Consider the following 20,184-nt stretch of genomic DNA (forward strand, 5'->3'; position numbering starts at 1 on the left):
TTTTAAAATTCATCATGACTGAGTTTTGAGTGACTCACCGAGACCATCTTCTTCGCCAGAATAATAGCGCAGCACACGCCGGTATACTATATAACCAAGCTGTTAGTCGAAGAAAATTACGTTAGATCTAAAAAGGAGATTCACGAAGGTGTTCATAAACCCAGTCGTGACTACAGAGATGAGATAAACATTTCATTATGCAAGCTAAGCCAATTGTACACAAAAAATTCAGTAGAAATATCGTAACTCAAAACTCAAGGAACACTCTACAACTAATTATAATACTAGTCAATGCTTTATATATATAGATATATGGGCATATGAATTTTTTTATTAAATATCTTAACATAAAATTACTTCTATAATTGATTTGGGTCAAAAAATGATTCAATCAAGAAAAACTTTTCGGCAATTTATCAGAGAAAAATGCCCAAAAATCAAACTGAAAACTTCAGACGCTAATTCAAGGACAACACTACTTCTATCAAAATTATAGTTAAAATATTGTGATTTTACAGGAAAAATCCAATAGAATCATATGATTCCAACCATATTTGTGGTGAGAACAGGCCAAATTGGGACATTTTGTGAGATCACCATTTTTTTGGTTAAGGTCCACTGCAACATGTGATGAAATTTCGTTAGAAAAAAATTCAATTATTGAACTTTTATCTTGTCGAATCCTTGGCGTTTGTGGCATTGAGGAGTTCAGAAAGGTCCCCATTCCATTCAACATCTGGAGACTTCAATACTAGAACCTAATAGCTATTAGGCCTCATCATGGCTTCAAACGATCCATTGAGCTAGCACAATGGTGGGATTATCCATTTAGGTGGGTCTATTTGGGACAGCTTTTTACCTACTTTATGTTTGAGACCGCCACCATAATTCTATTTAATGAATAGTTTTCTTGCAGCTTTCTAAATTTTTGTGGTGAGAATTTATTTTTTTAACCTAATTTGTTAAAGTACCATGGTTAGGAGAAATTGTTTGATTTTTTTTGGAAGAAAACATATATTTCTATTTCCCACCGCTTTTTAGAAAATTACTTGCTTCACCATAACTTTACCATCACCTTTTAAAATAAGTTGTAGGCCTTAGGGCTGTAAATGAACCAATGCACTTGATAAACAGCTCAAACTCAGTTCGATTAAGGCTCGAACATGTTCGTTCAAATTAATGAACAAATAAACTTGAACAATTTTTAAATGCTCGAAAGCTTAAATGAACTAAACCTGAACATGGTCCAACTTGTCCATTTATATTCACGAACAAACTCGTTTGTTGTTCAATAAGTACTTTGTTAAATACTCAATATTAAGTTCGATGATAGCTCGTATCATATATGATATATTATTTAAATAAAATTTAATCATCTAAAATTTATTAAATTATATATTCAATAGTAATATAGTATAGCATCATTAATATGATTGATATTTTTTTATTAATAATATGATTATCTAAATAGTCGTCCCTACAACTTTTAAGTTCAGTTTAGTTTATCCACTTACAAAATTTAAACTAGTGTAGCCTATCATTAAGAATGATATAGCTAATTAGTAAAGTACAAAGATTTTAGAGTTTATAATCGATAAATAAATAGCTGTGATTAGATTTTTAAAATAATTTATTAAATTTTTTATATGAGAATCTAGATATTTGTTTGAATTTTTAGCTCGTTTAAATATCGTTCACTTGTGATAAAGAAATCAAGTTCAAACAATGAAAAATTTGAACAAGTCAAGCCTGAACAAAATATCAAAGCCCGACACAAGCTCAAGCCGAACATAAATAACTTATAATTATACAAAGCCAAGTCTAAACTATGATATACTCGGCTAGATTACAGCCCTAGTTGTAGCCATCCCAAACAAACCCTTAATCTTTAATCAAATCAAGATGCGATATAAAACATCCATTATTGATAATAGTGAATAATATTCTTGGAGAATTCTAGCTCAAGTCCAATTTACTCAAAAAATCTACCTATAGATGTTCAAATAAAGCAATCCATGATCTATATACAACTTCTTACTTCCAACGGTCAAAACTTTGCAAGCAAAGAAACTTTGGACCCATCCTTGGCAGCAGTGTGTATGGTATAAAAAAAATCATAGATTGAGATCCTCAGTCTCCTTTGCGAGACTAAGCAGCTGAGCCTCTCACACTAGTGAGGTTCCATTGGACTCTCCCTCAAACTAAACACCATATTGGAGGCCGAAGCACCTTTACCGCTATTGAAAACCTTGTCAACACAGCTAGCTTAACCATCCATCATGAGCAAAATATTTTGCTTGCAATCAATCTCTAGCTATGGGACATCCTCTATGATAAACCCTGGCATTTGATGTGACATCCTCTATGATAAACCCTGGCATTTGATGTGACACGAATATCATATAAGGGTGCAACCTCTGTTCCACAGTGATTTTCATAAATCACTGCATCTTAAGCTACTTATAAATGAATCTCTACAATGACATTTTGACAATTGTGAGCAAATCAATCACTTCAATGCAATCAAGAACATTATTTCCAGCAATGCTCATTAAATAAACTCGAATCTAGCCTCCTCTGTCCTTCACAAATATCTCAATGCTTTTATCAATTCATCAAAATATAAGAATCATGAAAAATCCTTCCATCGTTTAAGCATTACTCAGAATGAAGAAAATCCATTAAAAGAACTCTTCTGAAAATTTTCCAATAGATTCAAAATTTGTTAAAAGGAGTTTTTTTTTACCGATTTAAAATAAAGATCATTGCTGATGAAGCTATTAACACTCATCAACAAAAATTCTCAATCTACCTACAAATGTTAAACAAGAAGAAAACAAACAATGTATAACTAGAAGCAAGAGAACTAAAAGACCAAGGTATTCCTTCACAACCTCCAAAACAAAAATCAACAACAATAACAATAATCCAATTATACACCATGTCACCATTAAATATATTCAGAACTAGCATCCTCATACAAATCTAAAACACTAAACAAACTAAGTGGCCTGAGCCATTGAAATGCTTAGATGATAGAGATAAATCCACGTATTATCATTTCCATCATTCTAAAAGTCATTTTATAAAAATATATTTCTATGTAAAAGAAGTGATAGAATGAAAGATTTTTCAAGAATGTTTTGAACAATACTAGCAAGATAAGCCTGAAGTCTCTAGCCAAAAGGCAGAGAATTCGAAGGCCAAGAGGAAAGAATTCATCAGGATCATTGAAACTATCATTACACAACACTACAACCTTACACGCCACTCAAGAAGAACCATAGGATAACCAAATTATGTTTGATGATTTTGACAGACTATGCTACCAACATCAATAATCTCCCATTATTTTAGTTAAAGATGGGATTTTCCATCAATAAGCACACCAAAGGTATTGATTGCAATATTGTGGGCATATTATCGCATATTTCATAAATATTTAACTATCTACGCTATGCATTACTTGAAGAAAATCTATCAAGAGTCTTGGTATGATCACCTTTCCAAGCACCTTAAGAGAACTACCTTTGTGATCAATTTGGCTCGTCCAAATCCTGTAGGTAGATGTTGGGCTATTCTATGACAAAATAATCAACCCCTCTTATCCAATTTTATTGCAATCAAATCCATTCCATACTTGAAGCATAAACCCCCCCATGTTACGGGATGAAATAAAAGTCGGAGGAAATGCAACTGGCTCATGTTGTCTCCAACAACTACAAAGTGGACATACTATCACCATTAATAACTCAAATTAGGATTTATGCTCTCTAGGTTTTCCTTAAGAGATCGATTGAAGTAATTAGAGAAAACTCATAAGGATATCTTGAGAGAATTATGTAGTCTTCATGGCTCTTTGTCTAATTGATGCCTTGCCGCCCTAAAGAATAAAAATGAAACCATCCATCACAACGAACTTGCTCGATCAGGAGACAATATAGAAAAAAACAATTACAAAATTGAATCATCAATAAGCCCATATCCTATCAATCACTCATACATGAAAGCCCTTAGATGGATTCCTCCCATTAGGCGGCTATAAGTGACTCCTCCCCATGTTATGGCTTCCATATAAGTTATAACCACCATATGACAGAATGCAATTGCTTAAAGGAAGAAATCGAATGTCTCATTTCATTGGGATTTCTGTAATAGATCATATCTCACTTAAGTTGTAATCTTGACCTCTGAATACTAGCCAAGGAGTTCTCTTTTTTATTTGCACTAGAATTTATTTTCTTGATGTTATTGTTTGGGAAACCACTAGCATTTTCATTTCAAACCACGTAGTCTAAAATCCCAATTTCAATAAAATTCTATTTGTGATTGTCATCATATACTCATGTTCATCCTCACATGGACCTTAGGTGGGTTAAATAAACAAATTTGAATTTCTTCTATCTAGAGGGCATGCTTATTTGAAAGTGATTGAGGGCAACGAGTGGAGAACAAGGTTCTCACCAAAAGGTTATCAAGGGGATTCCATAATGTATGAACCACAAAAGGGCAAATGACAAAAAGAGTTTATACTTATTTAAAAGATCTCAGAGATCAACAATTTAAAAGCACAAGAAAGTTTCTAGAAGGGCTTCATAATACAAAGACACGAGGTAAAATAAAAGAGAAAGAGTCCACACTTATCTACAAGTCCTAAAAGAAAATGCTAATTTGAAAGCCGCATTAGGCACCGAATGTAGATTGGGTTTCTCAATAGAAAGTTTATAAGATTACGTATAATCATTTGAGCCCCAAAAAAGCACAAAACAACAAGGGAAAAGAAAGACTGCCCAACTTCATTGACCAAGGGATCATATCCACCCTATTTCATTTGGGGCAACATTCTCTCACTATTAGTTTATAAATCTAATTCTAATAGCAAGAAATTTCACTAATTTAGTGAAATCTAAGAATTTTATAGCTCTCAAACATATATTTACAATGATGAAAATGTAGTCTATAAGATTACTTATAATAGCAAGAAATTTCACTAATTTAGTGAAACCTAAACTTTCATCATATATAGCATTTTGATTCATTAAACCTATGCATGAAAAGGTGTATTTCACTTTTAAAAAGTGATAATAGCGCTATTTTTGATGAGATATTAAAGATTTGAGAGCTATGAGTATAAATATGAAAAGATAGATATGAAATCTGTAAATACATAAGAATTGCATGCTATGTTCTATCAGCACAAGGCATACCATGAAACTTATGTAAGCATCGATGGAAGAAAACAACACTGATAAAAAGCAGAAGACAATATCGTCATTCTCTACATCAAGGAAGCAGTTGCCAGAAAATTGACTTGTGATGAGTCCCTCAACATCAAATCTAAAATATTACAATGATGTATAAAGCAAATTTCTTCAAGGAATCCTCGAATGCATCCTGCCACAAATAATTACCTCTATAGCTTTTCTACATTAACCTCATGAATGCTTTCTAAACCTATTCTTAAATTTCATGTAGTTAGCCTTACTTTGATTTCTACAACATTGACAAATAATATGGGTAAACCCCAATCAATTACAATGATCTAATGAGAAAACTTTTGGGAAAACTTTTTAACAAAACCAGGGTCACTTTTTGCTTCAACTGAAGCATCCAGTCAAGACGGAAAGTCCACTCATAAAATTTGGCATAAGGTCAAAAACAATCAAGGGTTGAAAAAATTGAAAACCTAAGAGCCTAGTACAAACAAAAAGATCATCCAAGTCCTTTGAACCAACAACATGCGCATCAAAAAACATGATTGGTTCACCCCATATCTAAATAACAACAGCATAAAGCAAGAAATACTAATCAATAGCTAATTTGAGTTTTTTCTAAAAAAAAAATACTTAAGAGAAAATTGTGAAAAAATTGTAAATCTAAAATATGCAAAAAATGCATCTCAAAAGAAAAAAAAAAAAAAAAAGTAAATTTTTTTGACAAGGTGAAAAGTCACAAAAAACTTTCAAATTCAAGGAACAACAAAAGATAAATTCACAAGGGTTTTGATTTAAAAAAAAATTTCCAAGTAAATTACAACACCTTAGTAGGAAAGAAATTTAAAAGTTATTTTGAATGTCCCCATAAACCACAATAAACTTCATAATTTAGTATTATTCAAGAAAAATCACCAGACAATGAGACGTCAATTAAAAAAACAATAAATACCTTAAAATCTAACAAAATATTTAAAAAAAAAATCCAAATCCCCATATTTTACTGCCTCAATTCTTGTACTTGACAACCAATACAATAAGCCCCTTCTAGAGGAAGACAAGAACCTTGAAGCCTGGATTGACAAATTTAAACACCAGCTTGCAATTTTGATGATTGCAAGACAATTTTGGTCGATTATTCAGAGCATAATTGATTAATGGGAAGCAACATTATAATCTCCAAAATCCCCGAAGGAGGTAGGGTATACATAAAGACGGGCATTAAAAAACAAATAATTCAACTTTTTTTAAACTTTCAAGGTCTTTCTAGCTACTTCTTTAGATATTTTACTGCAAAAGAAATCAATATTCTTATCTAAAAGAATTTAAAATATAAAAGATAAAAAGCCCAATCTCGGGTATGTTCAGGTCTTTTTTGGTGTTTTGGGATCATTCGGGACAAATTTTCAACATTTTATATAGATTTTTGGTATATTTGGCCAGTAATAGAACATTTATGTCTATTTTTGAGGATTTTCAGCAAAAAAGTTTCAATTTTTTCATTGAAATATGGGTTGACAATGCTCAAAGCTTCCAGATGAACAAATTTGCACCTTACATTTCAGTTTTTAAGCAGCAAAATTTTCAAGAACTAAAATATTTTCATATTTATATCAGTGCCTGAAAATAGGGGCAAATGACATGACTCACAAAATTGACTAATATATCATGATTTTTTTCACAATTTCTTTGATTAAAAAATGCCCAAAATCAAATTTAAGAACTTACAGAAATAATTTTAAGGAGCATATGTAAAATAATTTAAATAAATTTATAGCAAAGACAAATAAAGTTGGACGAGAAAATTAAATAAAATCAAAATCATGCGCTTCAGACCAAAGTTGAACTCTAAATCAAACCAATCAGCAGGAGTCCAATACTTCCCCTTCTCCCTCACATGACTAAGGTGATGCAAGGGATACTCAACCCAAGGGAAACAATGTTCAATCATCACCCAACCATCTCCTCCCAACTAGGTGCTCTGATTTGTGCATAATTTCTCAAAGCCATTGCTACATTTGTATACAAGCTTCAGAATCACGAACTATTTGCACATTGGATTGCTCTAATTAAGGGAAACATTTCACCAAAAAATGAAAGAATTTCATCATCATATTTGTCAACCCTAAATATATTTTCCATAGCATTGAAATTATTGTGTCACACATAAACATCCAATTCATGAATCATCATTGATGTTGGATAGCTCTTAAAAAGATGAATAAATCAACAATAAGAATCTGCCCAATTATGATCGTTTTTCCATGATGATCAAATACATCTAAGCTTTAGTTTTATGTTAGAAAATTCAGCCATCAATCTTCAATCTACAAACTCTATCAAGCTGATGGAATCAAGGGTTTTGAATTGGTGTTTTCTATTTATTTATTGCAGGTTTTGCAACAAGTAGCTACTGCTATACCACCATTGTTGGTTGCCAAGCCAAGGCAGGTCAATTTGGTAAGCACATAGGCAAGATCAACCTATTGTAAATAAAAAGAAGAAATATAACATGATAATCCTAAATAAAAACTAAACTGCCCACCACAAAAATTTATCATATAGGCTAGAACTCTCCTAATTTTTCATATTACAGACATTATATACTCTGGAGTTGTAGAGAATTCTGACCCTGACTGCTTCTTAAACAATCAAAAGACAACCTGGATATTCTCAGATTCACCATATGATGACTAACGTTGTCTGTTGCCAATAAGTATCAACATATAAAACCAGAAGCCTGTTGTCAAATCTCATCCGACATCACAATCTACCAATGTCAGTGTGCAACTCTAGATGCCTCTCGATGTCCAACTCCCGATGCGTAGACATTCAAAACCTGATGGCCATTAACATTCAATTCTTGATGCCATTCTTCACAATTTATCAACTCTAGCATCAGCTAATCAATGTCTGCCAATGCTCTACTCCAAATCAGATATCATCATTCTTCTTCACTAACAGCACCAAACGACGTCCATTGTACCTTATTGTATCACAAGCCTTCAACACCCTCACCTAACACCTCAAGAGGTTTCAAGTAGTCTAAATGCTTACATCAGTTATAGGCATGGTGGTGGACATTTGTAATTTCAAACTCAGACCGGACCAATGAATCTATCTCATCTAGGCAAGGCCACGTGGCATTTGCCCTTTTTGTGTGCAACTTCCTCTTTCATGTTTATGTAGGATCTTTGCATAAGCTAAGACACAAATCTTAATCTCTATCACCAAGAATTTTCAAGCATGCAACAATATTATATTTCTGGCATGAAACGAAATTAGTTATTTAAAAGCGATGTGATTTTTCTAATCCTAAGCTCTATAACATTCTTCGATAGGATTAATGTATGACTCATAAGGATGATTCCTATATAATTATCTCAATATTGAATATTGCTTTTATTCTTATATATTAGTACCAAAATGTTTCTTTTCCAATCATTTATCATTCTCACGATCTTCAAAATTTTATTGAAACATTTTATGAACCAAATCATTATAATATATCTCATAACTCTGCAAGGCTCAAAAAGTTAACTTAGTGGGACACAATGCCTTATCACTCTACTAACATAAGTTTCAAGTCAACAATGACTGGGTAGGGGGGTTGTCACCCATTTCCTCTTCACAAATGAATCTGATTGACAATTGACGCTTGCAAAAAGTGCAGGGGAAAAGTTTACCAAGAACAAAGGGTGCCTTGAAAAGCATTCTCAGCATGCCTCGTCACTTAAGTGTGTATTCAAAAGTAAGAATATACCAAACCATGTCACAGAAAATGTACGAAATTCAGCGGACAACATACCTTTTCATACATCTTAATGGCTGGCATGTTAGATGCCCTTACAAATAGATCTACAAAGTAAGCCTTGTCACTGCAACAAAGAAAAGCTTTCTAGTCAGTTAACGTGGTAGAAATAATCAAAGGTGCCCAAAATGTTTTAGCAGAACTCAAAACTAGTACTCATACTTTAGAAGAACCGGTATCAAGCATGGAACTTACAGACCGATTAAAAGAAACATAAAAAAAGTACGTTGCGTGCATAAAGGTAAATCAGTAACCATAAGAAAAAGGATTCAACCAGGGAAGGCAGAGAAAAGGCAATGGAAGGACAAAACGAAACAAAGAAAATATTATGACCAAAAGGTCTTTAATTACGGTAAAATTATATCAAAGGATTAAACACCGAGTCTGTATCTTTTTGTGCTAATTATAGAGATTTTTATAAAAGATCCTTAAATATGCAAAAAAAATGTCCCTGTTATATAATAGTTAAAATACAACTTCATGCAAAACTTGAAAAAATAATAAATTATATAAAGCACAAAGCTTATTATCATATTACATAGAACTTTCTACACCACAAAATCAATACATTTTTCACACCTTAGTTTATGAGGCATATCAAATATAAGAGAAGCATTACATATGAAAAAGTAGTAACCAAGCTAGCACCTTTTAATGAATATCTCTTAAAGATGATGTTCAAAAAGTATTTTAGATTTTTTGAGCACGTATTTTACATAGATATCAATAAAAAGTACTAGAAGTTTCTAGTGAGAATAGGAGTAAGAAAGTTCAAATGATGGGACTTCGATTTAAATTATATTGGAACAGGAGTTGGGTCCACTTTATTTGAATATAATTCCTCGTTATATGTACAATAGAATGAAGAAGTGCCATTATAATATCCAAAAAAAAGTGTGTGTGAAGCATTGGATAAGTGTCCAAAAACTGCCTAATGCCCTTAAAATACAGCAAAAGATAAAACATAATAAACGAAATATGCCAAATAGCATGCCTGATGCGATTTCAAAGGCTTTGTGTATTCCTGACCCCAGGCATGTGCATGCTATTTAGTGATTTATGATAGAAACAAAGATCTGAAGTTCAATATAGAAGATAAGGCAACACTAAAAAATTTTGCAAGACGCAAGGTATCTATCAATCTTGAATAACTACTCACAAAAACAAAAGAATTAAAATAAATTAAAATGATGACAATAAATAATCTCACTTTCAAAATAAAATTTGAAATAAAAAGAAGTGCTAGAAAAGGGAACAAAGAGTCACTAGAACAAAAAATTTCTAGCTTATAAACGCAGATAGCCTCCCATAAAATTTGATGTCTCACACCATCAAGAAATTGAATCCCAAAAGAAAAAATAACACTTCCAAACCAACATTTTATTTACTATTCATTTTTAACTTCACATGCTTCGTATCTGAATTTATAATCACAAAATATAACCAGAAGAAGCAGTCATTGAATGAAGGAGGAGACTATAGGAACATAGAACATATGACAGAGCCAAAACAAAGCTGTTAAGGGAAGTTGCATAGCCTGTCTCTGCCACAGTCCCTGAAGAAACCCTTAGGAATAGTTATGTAGCCAATGAAATCGCCAGATGAGTAGCATAAGTTTGAGGAAACCACAAGAGCTGCATTCTTAAAAACAGCAAGAGAATTTTTCAACCAACAAGATTATGGCAGAGAAGCCGGATGCCAAGAAAACCACAAAAAGAAAAAAATTTCAACAACAGAATTCCCTAGATAAAAGGATGCACATCAAAAGAATTTAGATTGTAGAAGAATTCCGATAAAAATTTTGCAATTGAAAACATGACAGGTTATATGAACAAGTAACTACAAGACAGAAGAAAAACTTAAAGCGATAGGATATATCATAAGCATGTGAATGCTGACTTTTACAGACTCAACAAACTAATTACAGCAAAAGTTTAAAATACAAAATTCAAATTTAAAATACACATTGAGAATTTAAATGCAAAATTGTTTCAATTTCAAACAGATCATCGTAATTACTATTTGGCGTTTTGTGACTACCATAGACTTATAAATTCAAAACACAGTCAATTATAAAATCATGCATGTTGAATCCATAAAAAAATTTTTAAAACCAACATTTTCACCTTTTTTTCCATAATCTTAGAACCTTTGATCAGTTATCCAACATATGAGAAAAAATTTCACAAATTGAATAAATCTACACTCTCATAGTATCCTGGTAAATAATCATCAGCTGCTCTTTCTTTCACTAAAAAATCATCATTAGCACACTTCTGGCATCAAGTGACCAACCCTTATTAAATGAGCACTATAAATATATTATGCCGGTGCCTAAGGACGGTTTAGTCCTTTATTAATTATTATTATGGGGCATAAATATGAGCTTATTATGCTTAGGATTAGGGTATGGAGGAGATTGTGGCCTTTAAGTGTTAGTTCTAAAGTTTGGGAAGGTCGCCTACCTCTCGAAATGTAGGTGTTCGGAGAGATCACGTACCGGTCAAATTATAGGTGTTTATCTTTATTTATTTGAGTTGCATTGTTTTGTGTTAGATGAGAAAGATATTTTATTTGCCCTAATTTCTGTGGAGAAAGCGTCTCGATTAGTATAAAATTGGTGTCAAAGCATCAATCCTAATTCACAACGATTTCTCTAGGAAGCCAAAACAGGATAGTGATTTTTGTGGGAAGCCGATGGGATCGCGTCTCCTTCGCTCAGAAGCCACTCTCAAGATCGTGTCTAGTTCACTTGTTTAAGTAGTCGTGATACAGATCGTGGCAAGAAGTAGGATACATCGAGTAGAGCTGTCAAAACAGCTAGTGGTTCATGAAGAGTTCGTGTTCGACTCGTTAAGAAGCTCGTGCTCGATTCGTTTGTTAAATTAATGAGTCGAACATGAACAATTTTTTTGCGCCTGATATATAAACGAGTTGAACACAAACAAAGATTTGTTTGTTCCTGTTCGGCTCGTTTTGACTCGAAATAATTAACTTATATTATATACATGTATAGAGATATATATATATATATATGTATAGATATATATATATATATATATATGTATGTATATGAGTAGTATTTCTAAAAATTTTGATTGACTACTAGGTTACAAAAATTTATTCAATTAAAATTATTAGTTTAAAAAATAGAATAAAAAAAACTAAATTATATTTAAATGATGTTTCAATATAAATAATAAGAACCTTAACATCCTATGGTTGCGTGACTACAATATTAAAAAAGACTCTTTGTTCACAAATTGCTTGTGTTCGGCTCGTTAAGCAAACGACCCAAACACAACACATTTTTTAATGTGTTCAAAATATAAACAAGTGGAACACAAACAGTGGTATTTTTTTAATAAGCCGAACACGAGTTGAGCATGGGCTCGCTAGCGTTCGGCCGGTTTACACCCCTAACGTCGGGTCGCCTGTGTGAATATCTTGAAATAGTCGCGATTAGAGCCAGCTGGCAAGTAGCAACGGGACTGATGCATATAGGGCCGCGAATAGACGAGATTGCGGGGACCAAACCCCGTGATACAACCCGATAAGAGCTAGTTTGGAAGTCAATGAAAGGATCGAGTACAGGAGTTCCACGAATCTAGTTATCGAGTTAGTCGGGGATGTGATCGCTACTTACAACTTCCCAATAAAGTCGCGAGTCAGACTACCTAGAAAGAAAACAAAGAATAAAGATTCTCAACCATAGACTAAGGGTATTCCTTCACAAAAAACTGATTCAAGAGCTTTGAGGAGATCATGAGGCTTATGCAATCCATGGTGATGTCGATGGATCAATTCGCAAACTCAAATCAATGGTTGACCGAAGAATCCTTGGTGAAATCAAAAGAGAAAGATATTAGACAAGAGGAAAGTAAGGAGGAAAGCATTCACCATCAAGAACCCTCTCCTAGGGCTTTGATGGGATGAAGGGGTTGGTCGAAACATGGAGAAAGGGTTATGCAAGAGATATTGAGAAGCAAGAAGAAGGAAGGAGAGAAGCCAATAAGGGTTATGATTATGATCGAAGTAGAGAATATTATCCTAAATACATGGGTAAAACACCAGAGGGAGACGAAGTTGGGGTAGAGATGCTAAGGTTACAAAGTTGAAGATGTCGATCTTCAAGGGAGAAGATACACATGGGTGGGTGTACAGGGTGGAGTGATATTTCACGATGAATAGGCTAAATGGGAAGTGGAAGCTCATGATAGCAAGATTATGTTTGGATGGGAAAAGCCCTAGCATGGTTTAAGTGAAGGGAGGCAAAATACCCAATACACTTGTGAGAGGAATTTAAGGATTACTTGTTGAAACGTTTAGGAGCAATTTGGGAAGAAGATCTATACAAGTAATTGTTTGTCTTAACTCAGGAGGGAACTGCCATGGAGTATAGAAAGCGATTCGACTTACTGTCGGTACAGTTGAGAGGGATTTCTGAAGCACTATTGGAGTGGAATTTCATGAGGGGTCCAAAGCCAGCATACTTGCAACCCCTCTAAGTGTTGAGACAACGAGGAATGGTGGAAACGATGGAGCTAGCACAGATGATGTAAGACAAGAATTAGATGGAGAAGACCAACAAAAGATGCACCATGCGGTGATTCTACAGAAGTAACTTCCTAACAGCGAGGATGTATACAGTGTCAATTTAGAAAGAGGAGCCAAGGAGGGACATGAGGGTTCATCTAGGGATTGAGTTTCTAAGTATGTACCAGAACACCGATATAAGAATCACATGCTTTAGGTCATTAAAGTTCGTGATGGAGGGAAGGCTAATATGAGTTGGAGGAAGAAATGATAGAGGGGGAGGAGCACTTTCTCCTTAATGTAGTTGAGGTGTCCCTCAACTCAGTGGTGGAATTTACTTTGAATCACACCATGAAGGTGAGGAGACAGATCGGGGAGAAGCCTGTAATTGTGTTGGTGAACAGTGAGGGCATTCATAACTACATTACAAATCGTGTTGTGGACATGTTGAGGTTGAAGTTGATAGATACGAAAAATTTTGGGGTTATGATAAGGATAGAAAAGTTGGAGAAAAACTTGAGAATTTACAGGTGATTAGTGTTGACACTACAGAGAATACAGGTGATGGAAGATTTTATACTCTTGAACTTGGGAAATATTGATGTGATTTTGAGGATGAAGTGACCACAGAAAATTAGAGAGACGAGAGTGGATTGAAAATCCTTCACTATGGAGATTAGGCTGGAGGGGAGGAAGGTGGTCCTTTACGATAGCTCTAGTTTGTGTAAGACATTAGTGTCGACTGATCCATCGCAGGTGAGAACTATATTGAAGTGGCCACTGCCTAAGACCTGGAAGGTGTTAGAAAAGATTTCTAAGACTTACAAGATACTACCAGAAGTTAATGAAGGGTGGATTGTAATTCGATTGTGTGGCTATTGCCAGAGAAGTTGAAAAAAAATACTTTTTAGTGGGGTAAAGCGGTGACCCATGTTTTTGAGAAGTTAAAGAATGGTGTAACAAATATACCAATGCTGGTATTATCTGATTTCAACAAACCTTTAATTGCAAAGAAAGATGCTTCGGCCTATGGATTAGGCTCCGTCCTAAGGCAATCAACGAATCATCACTTATTTCAATTAAGTGCTTATGGTGAGAGACAAGATTAAGTCAATTGATGAGGAAGAACCACCCGACTTTATCCAAAAATAATTTCTTTTTTCCCACCTTGAAGACAAGATATATTTTTGAGAGTGGAGTATTGTTACGCCAGTGCCTAAGGTTAATTTAGTCATTTATTAATTATTATTGTGGAGTATAAATAGGGCTTATTATGCTTAGGTTAGGGTATATACAAAAGATTTTGGCCTTTGAGTCTTAAGTTTAAGTTTTATGAGAGATCGTCTACCTCTTGAATAATAGGTATTGGGAAAAATCGTCTGCCTCTGGAATTATAGATCCTTATCTTTTTGTATTTGAGTTGCGTTGTTTTGTGTCAGTGAAGATATATTTTGTTTGCCCTAATTTTTTTGAAAAAATCATCCCGATATTAAAATAATATAATATTCTTTAAAATCTCTGAAGCAAGAATCCTCACAAAGAATTTTTCAAAACGATAATCCTCAAAACTTTAAAAGAGGTAAAATAAAAAAATATTGAATAAAATATTTCTCCTCATTTAGAATTATTTGTGAAAGTAGTTTGAAAGAAAAAAAAATTAATCTGAGTACATTGAAAGAAATAACTATTACACTTTGAAAAGTTGAATATTCCACTCACATGGGGAATGAAGGGTTTAATAAATGTAACTTTACAACTGTGTTGTAGACAAGCTATTTTTGTGATTTCAACATATCAACTTTAGGGGTTATTTGACTGCAAGTAGGAATTAGTTTAAATAGAATTTAGTAAATCCTATAAATTCGAAATTATCAAATCCTAAGGTGGCTAATTCTGAAAACAATTTGGTATGTTCGTAAATAAATCATGATAAAGCTTGAGAAAATGTTTGACAACTTTTAGTAGGACTTAATTAAATGAAGAGCTTTGCAACTGTTGGCATATAATGGGATTTAATTTTTATATTTATACCACTTAAATCTTTCCTATCACATGACAATACCACAATTATTTGAAAATTTATTTCAGAAATAAATTTTATATTATATTAATGATGGCTTTTAAAAGAGAAGTGGATATTGAAATTATTAAATGGTGTGAACGCTTTAAATATCTCGGGTCTATTGTTCAAAGTGATTGTGATATTAATGGGGGTGTTATTTGAAGTGGAGGAATGCTTCAGGCCTATTGTGTGATAGAAAAGTACCGCTGAAACTGAAAGGAAAATTTTATAAAATAGTGGTGAGACTTGCAATGCTCTATGGCGTTGAATGTTGGCCTCTAAAAGAGAGGCATAAAACTAAGTTAAGTGTTGCCGAGATGAGAATGATGAGGTGGATGAGTGGTCTTTCACTTAGAGAGAAAATGCGAATGAATATATTTGTGAAGCTCCGGTGATGGGCAAAATTAGAAAGAATCATCTTAGATGGTTTGGTCACATTAAATGTCAACCATATAATGATCAAATTAGAAGAGTAGATGTTTTAGATCGACTTATGTTAAAAAAGGCAGAGGTAGACCTACGAACACTTGGGCATATTGTATAAAAAATTATTTTGAATTATTAGAATTAACTGAAAATATGACACTAAATAAGACACAATGGAGAAAAAGGATTCATGTAGCCGACCACACTCAGTGGGATAAAGGTTTTGTTGTTGGTGTTGTTGTATATTAATGATGTTATCATTAAGACTAATTTAAATCTATATTATTTCTACTTTTTTTTAATCGTTAATTGACTATTTATTTAAGACTATTTTTTGACACTCAATAGCACGCAATGGAGAAAAATGATTCATGTAACCGACCCACTTAGTGGGATATAGACTTATTGTTGTTGTATTAATTGACTATTTATTTAGTTAACTAGTCATTTATAAAAATTTGTAAAACTAATTAATCATTAACTAATATTTAAATTTTTATTAAGTAAACAATAAATAATAACTTACAATGGTAATTAAACATTAACTAAAACTTTATTAAATTAATTAAAAATTAATTAATATTTTATTTTTCATTAATTAAATGTGAATTAATTATTATAAAATTTATATCAAATATAATTAATTAAATATAATTTTTTAGCATAAGATAGCATCAATTAGTCATAAATTCACAATTAATTATCAATTAAAATTAGACTAAATTAACAAAACTTTGTTTTAATAATATTCTTACAAAACCTCCCATTTACCTTCCCCTTTCCCCTCCCCCTATGCTATCCAAACCCTCATCGGCTAGAGCTAGTTGGGAAGGCAACAATGGGATGGCGGTGTTTTAAGAACAAAACCTCTAAATCTGACATCATTCTACCTTTTCCTCTTGCTCCTGCCCAAACCCATTGACAAAAAGAAAGAGGCGTAGCAAAGGTAACCAAGGTAACCCCTGGCTTCCCTCTTGCCTTCCTCCACGTGAGAACTGTTTCATTTTTCCCATTAATTCTGCCGAACTACGGGATTTAGCAAATCCCGTATTTGTCGTGAAACGATGTTTTTAAGATTTATGAGACATCAGAATTTGCAGATAGATTTGTTACCATTTGGCAGGATTTAGGGTAACTCCTGCATAAATCTTGCTTATAACTGGTTACCAAATTGCCCCTTAGGCTACCAATCAAATTTGTCACTGAGGCAACCTAATTTTTACTTCTAGGATGACACTTACATTACAAAATAAGCCTAGAGAAAAAGAATTTCCTGAAGGACCTATTGGATTTAAAATAGACTAACACCTTCAAAAAATAACCTTATTTCCAATAAGGCTGTTTTTTTAAAATATATTTTTTATTATTTATGTTTTTTTTTTATAAATCGAACTTGTAACCTCCAAATCATACAAGGAGGTAAGCTACAATTTCTTGAGGTCCAACTTATACCTCGAGAATCCACTACAGAGAAAGATTTTTTGCTCAAATAATTAATAAAAAACTACAAAGATTGACAAAAAGGTATTTATATGTTATATATTGATCATGAGAAAGATTGTGATCGAATATCACATGATTGATTCAAGAACATTGCGAACAAAATAAAGGCATCTAAGTAGGTTTAAGTTGTAAAGGATATGTTTGGTAAATCAAATGCATAATACGTGTAGTAGTGAAATGATTAAACACGTCTCAATCATAGCAAGATTACATCAATAATCAATATAATTGCAACTACATTGGTTTATTTAGATGCTTTCAAAAAAATAAAAAATAAAAAAAGTCGGGTACCTTGGTATGTCATTTTGCATGACATAGCAAGTGAGAAATCTTCCCAAGCATTATAGTCAAAATAAGGATATAATCTTACTAAAATAAAAAAAAGAGAAGTGTCAAAATGATCCTCTGACTCCTCGAAAGTCATTTTAGTCCCAGAGTTCATAAATATGCCAATTTAGTCCCAAGACTCATTTAGAAGGGGTTAAAATAGTCCTCCCTAAGGACTATTTTAGTCCATATTAAAAGAGGGAGCTAATTTGACATTTTTACCGACATTGGGATTAAAATGGCCTTGTGTAAATAGTCATGCAACTATTTTGACACTTCACTTAAATATAAACTAAAAGAAACTTAAAAGAGGGAGCCTAAACTTAGCAAAATAAAGTGATTCATATACCACGTAATTTTAGAGGATGAGTATAGGGGAATTAATCAAAACCATTTCATAATGTTTGAAGCTCATGCAATACAAATGTTTAATAATTTTATATATCTTAAATCCAATCTACAAATTAGAATATTGATGGGGATATAACTCATAGAATTAAAATTTAGTGTTAAAACAAAAAATTGCCTTTGAATAATATTATAAGATAATATCATGAAAGCTTAAATGTGAACTATAAATTTATAACTAGAACAAGTCATAAGAAGTTAAATTTTCAACGATGAAAAAGTAATGAATATTTGGTTGACCAAGAATAAGAAAATAAAGGTGGATGTGTCATAAAATAAGAAAAGATAGAATGATATGTGCATATATTAAAGAGACAGTATGGGTAGCATCTATTTAAGATGATATATTAAGAAACAAACTCTGGGAGTTTTTTGCATCTACGCTTGATGCTTAAAAAATATGCTAATAAATAGATAACTTAAATTGATGCGAAAGGGATAGGATAGAAAAGAAGTATATAAAAAGAATTTATGCAAAATATATGCACAAAAATTTAAAACCTCATGTAGTACTCAACAGAAAATGTCTCCAAATTAGTATGACTATAATATGTTCAAAAGGTTTACACCCAGTAGATTTAAAAGCTAAATAAAACTCATTTAGCACTGAATAAGAACAAATGGCGGAAGATTCATAAAATTAGCCTTTAATAAATGAAATAAAGCTAACGACAATGAATATCATGACAAAGAAAATGAAAAAACTTTTCCAATACTTGAACACCAGAACCATGAATTGGCGCTTAACATGGCAATAATCAACTGTTAAGGATTTGCCAATAATTAAAGAAATTTTTTGCATCAAAAGCTTTCAATATCTACCGGAATACTTTTCAAGTTATATGTCTAGAAACAAGCATGCAAAATGATCAAAATCTGAAAACCATGGAAAATACAATCTGCAAAGTGGTGGTTTAGCTTCAAAAAATAAAGCAATTCAGGCAAGAACCTAGACTAAAAGCCTAGCCCTACAATCTTTTGGGACAAATTTGCAAATAATCCAATAGATTGGTGAAAAAGTAAATCAACACTATTTGACATCTCAGAACATGCATAAAATAAGCAACGAAGGGTACCACTTTAAAAGAAAACTAAAGAATACTGCAGCACAATAAGAGTAACAAAGTGAGCAAAGAACTAAATTTTAAGATATTGACAATGTGCGGAAACAGAGAAAATATGACCATAAAGGTTGAGACAAGTTATTCGGCAGCATTCAAGTGAATAATAAAAGAGAGTATTTCAAATGGGAATATGAAATTAAAGTTATAAGATGGATGAGAAGTAAAATAATTAAATGATTAAGTGAAGAATAATTATATTAAATAGACCTGGAAGTAGAATCTAGAAATAAAGACCTAAGGTGAATATGACAAGTACAATGCCAAATAGAAGATGCACCGATAGGGTAACAGAAAGAATTCAGGAAAATAAATATGAAAGAGAAGCTGTACACTAGCGGTAACATGGTTACAAGTGACACAATAGTCATGTGAAAATTAGAATTAACAACACTTGCGATACTTTACATGATTGATGAACAGAGTGAAAGGAATCAAAAGGTTGGTGTCGGCCTAAGGAAGATTATGATGACAATTGTGTATAATGAAAAGTTTAAAAACCATCCATAGTTCTAGCTATCAAACCAATGTTAATTAGACAACCGATAAAACATGAAAAATTGTCATAAAGTACTTAAGCGGGATCATAAGAACTTGTCATTACTTAAACAAGAATGATAAATAGTTAAATCTAGAAGGAACTGATTGCATGACTGAGGCAAGTACTTCATTCACACTCCAAACTCAAGGAGTTAAGCAAATGTCAAACACAAAATTTTGCATGTTTCCAGGACTTTAGCAAATAATATTGAGAACATTATTCATAAAAAGATTAGG

At 32.6% G+C, this 20,184-nt stretch overlaps 1 protein-coding gene across 1 annotated transcript in view; it reads right to left on the reverse strand.

Annotated features, from left to right (window-relative positions):
• Nucleotides 1–12: 12 nt before the first annotated feature.
• LOC110018526 (N-terminal acetyltransferase B complex catalytic subunit NAA20) overlaps nucleotides 13–20,184 on the reverse strand; it is a 31,131-nt gene continuing 10,959 nt past the window's right edge. Inside the window, exons 4-5 of the mRNA XM_020715862.1 lie at nucleotides 9,022–9,091; nucleotides 13–99 (exon numbers count right to left, since the gene is read on the reverse strand). Coding sequence (XP_020571521.1) covers nucleotides 13–99; nucleotides 9,022–9,091 — 157 coding nt within the window. The remainder of the gene's footprint in view (nucleotides 100–9,021; nucleotides 9,092–20,184) is intronic.

Source organism: Phalaenopsis equestris, unplaced genomic scaffold (genome assembly GCF_001263595.1).
Source record: "Phalaenopsis equestris unplaced genomic scaffold, ASM126359v1 Scaffold000024, whole genome shotgun sequence".
Classification (NCBI taxonomy): Eukaryota; Viridiplantae; Streptophyta; class Magnoliopsida; order Asparagales; family Orchidaceae; genus Phalaenopsis; species Phalaenopsis equestris.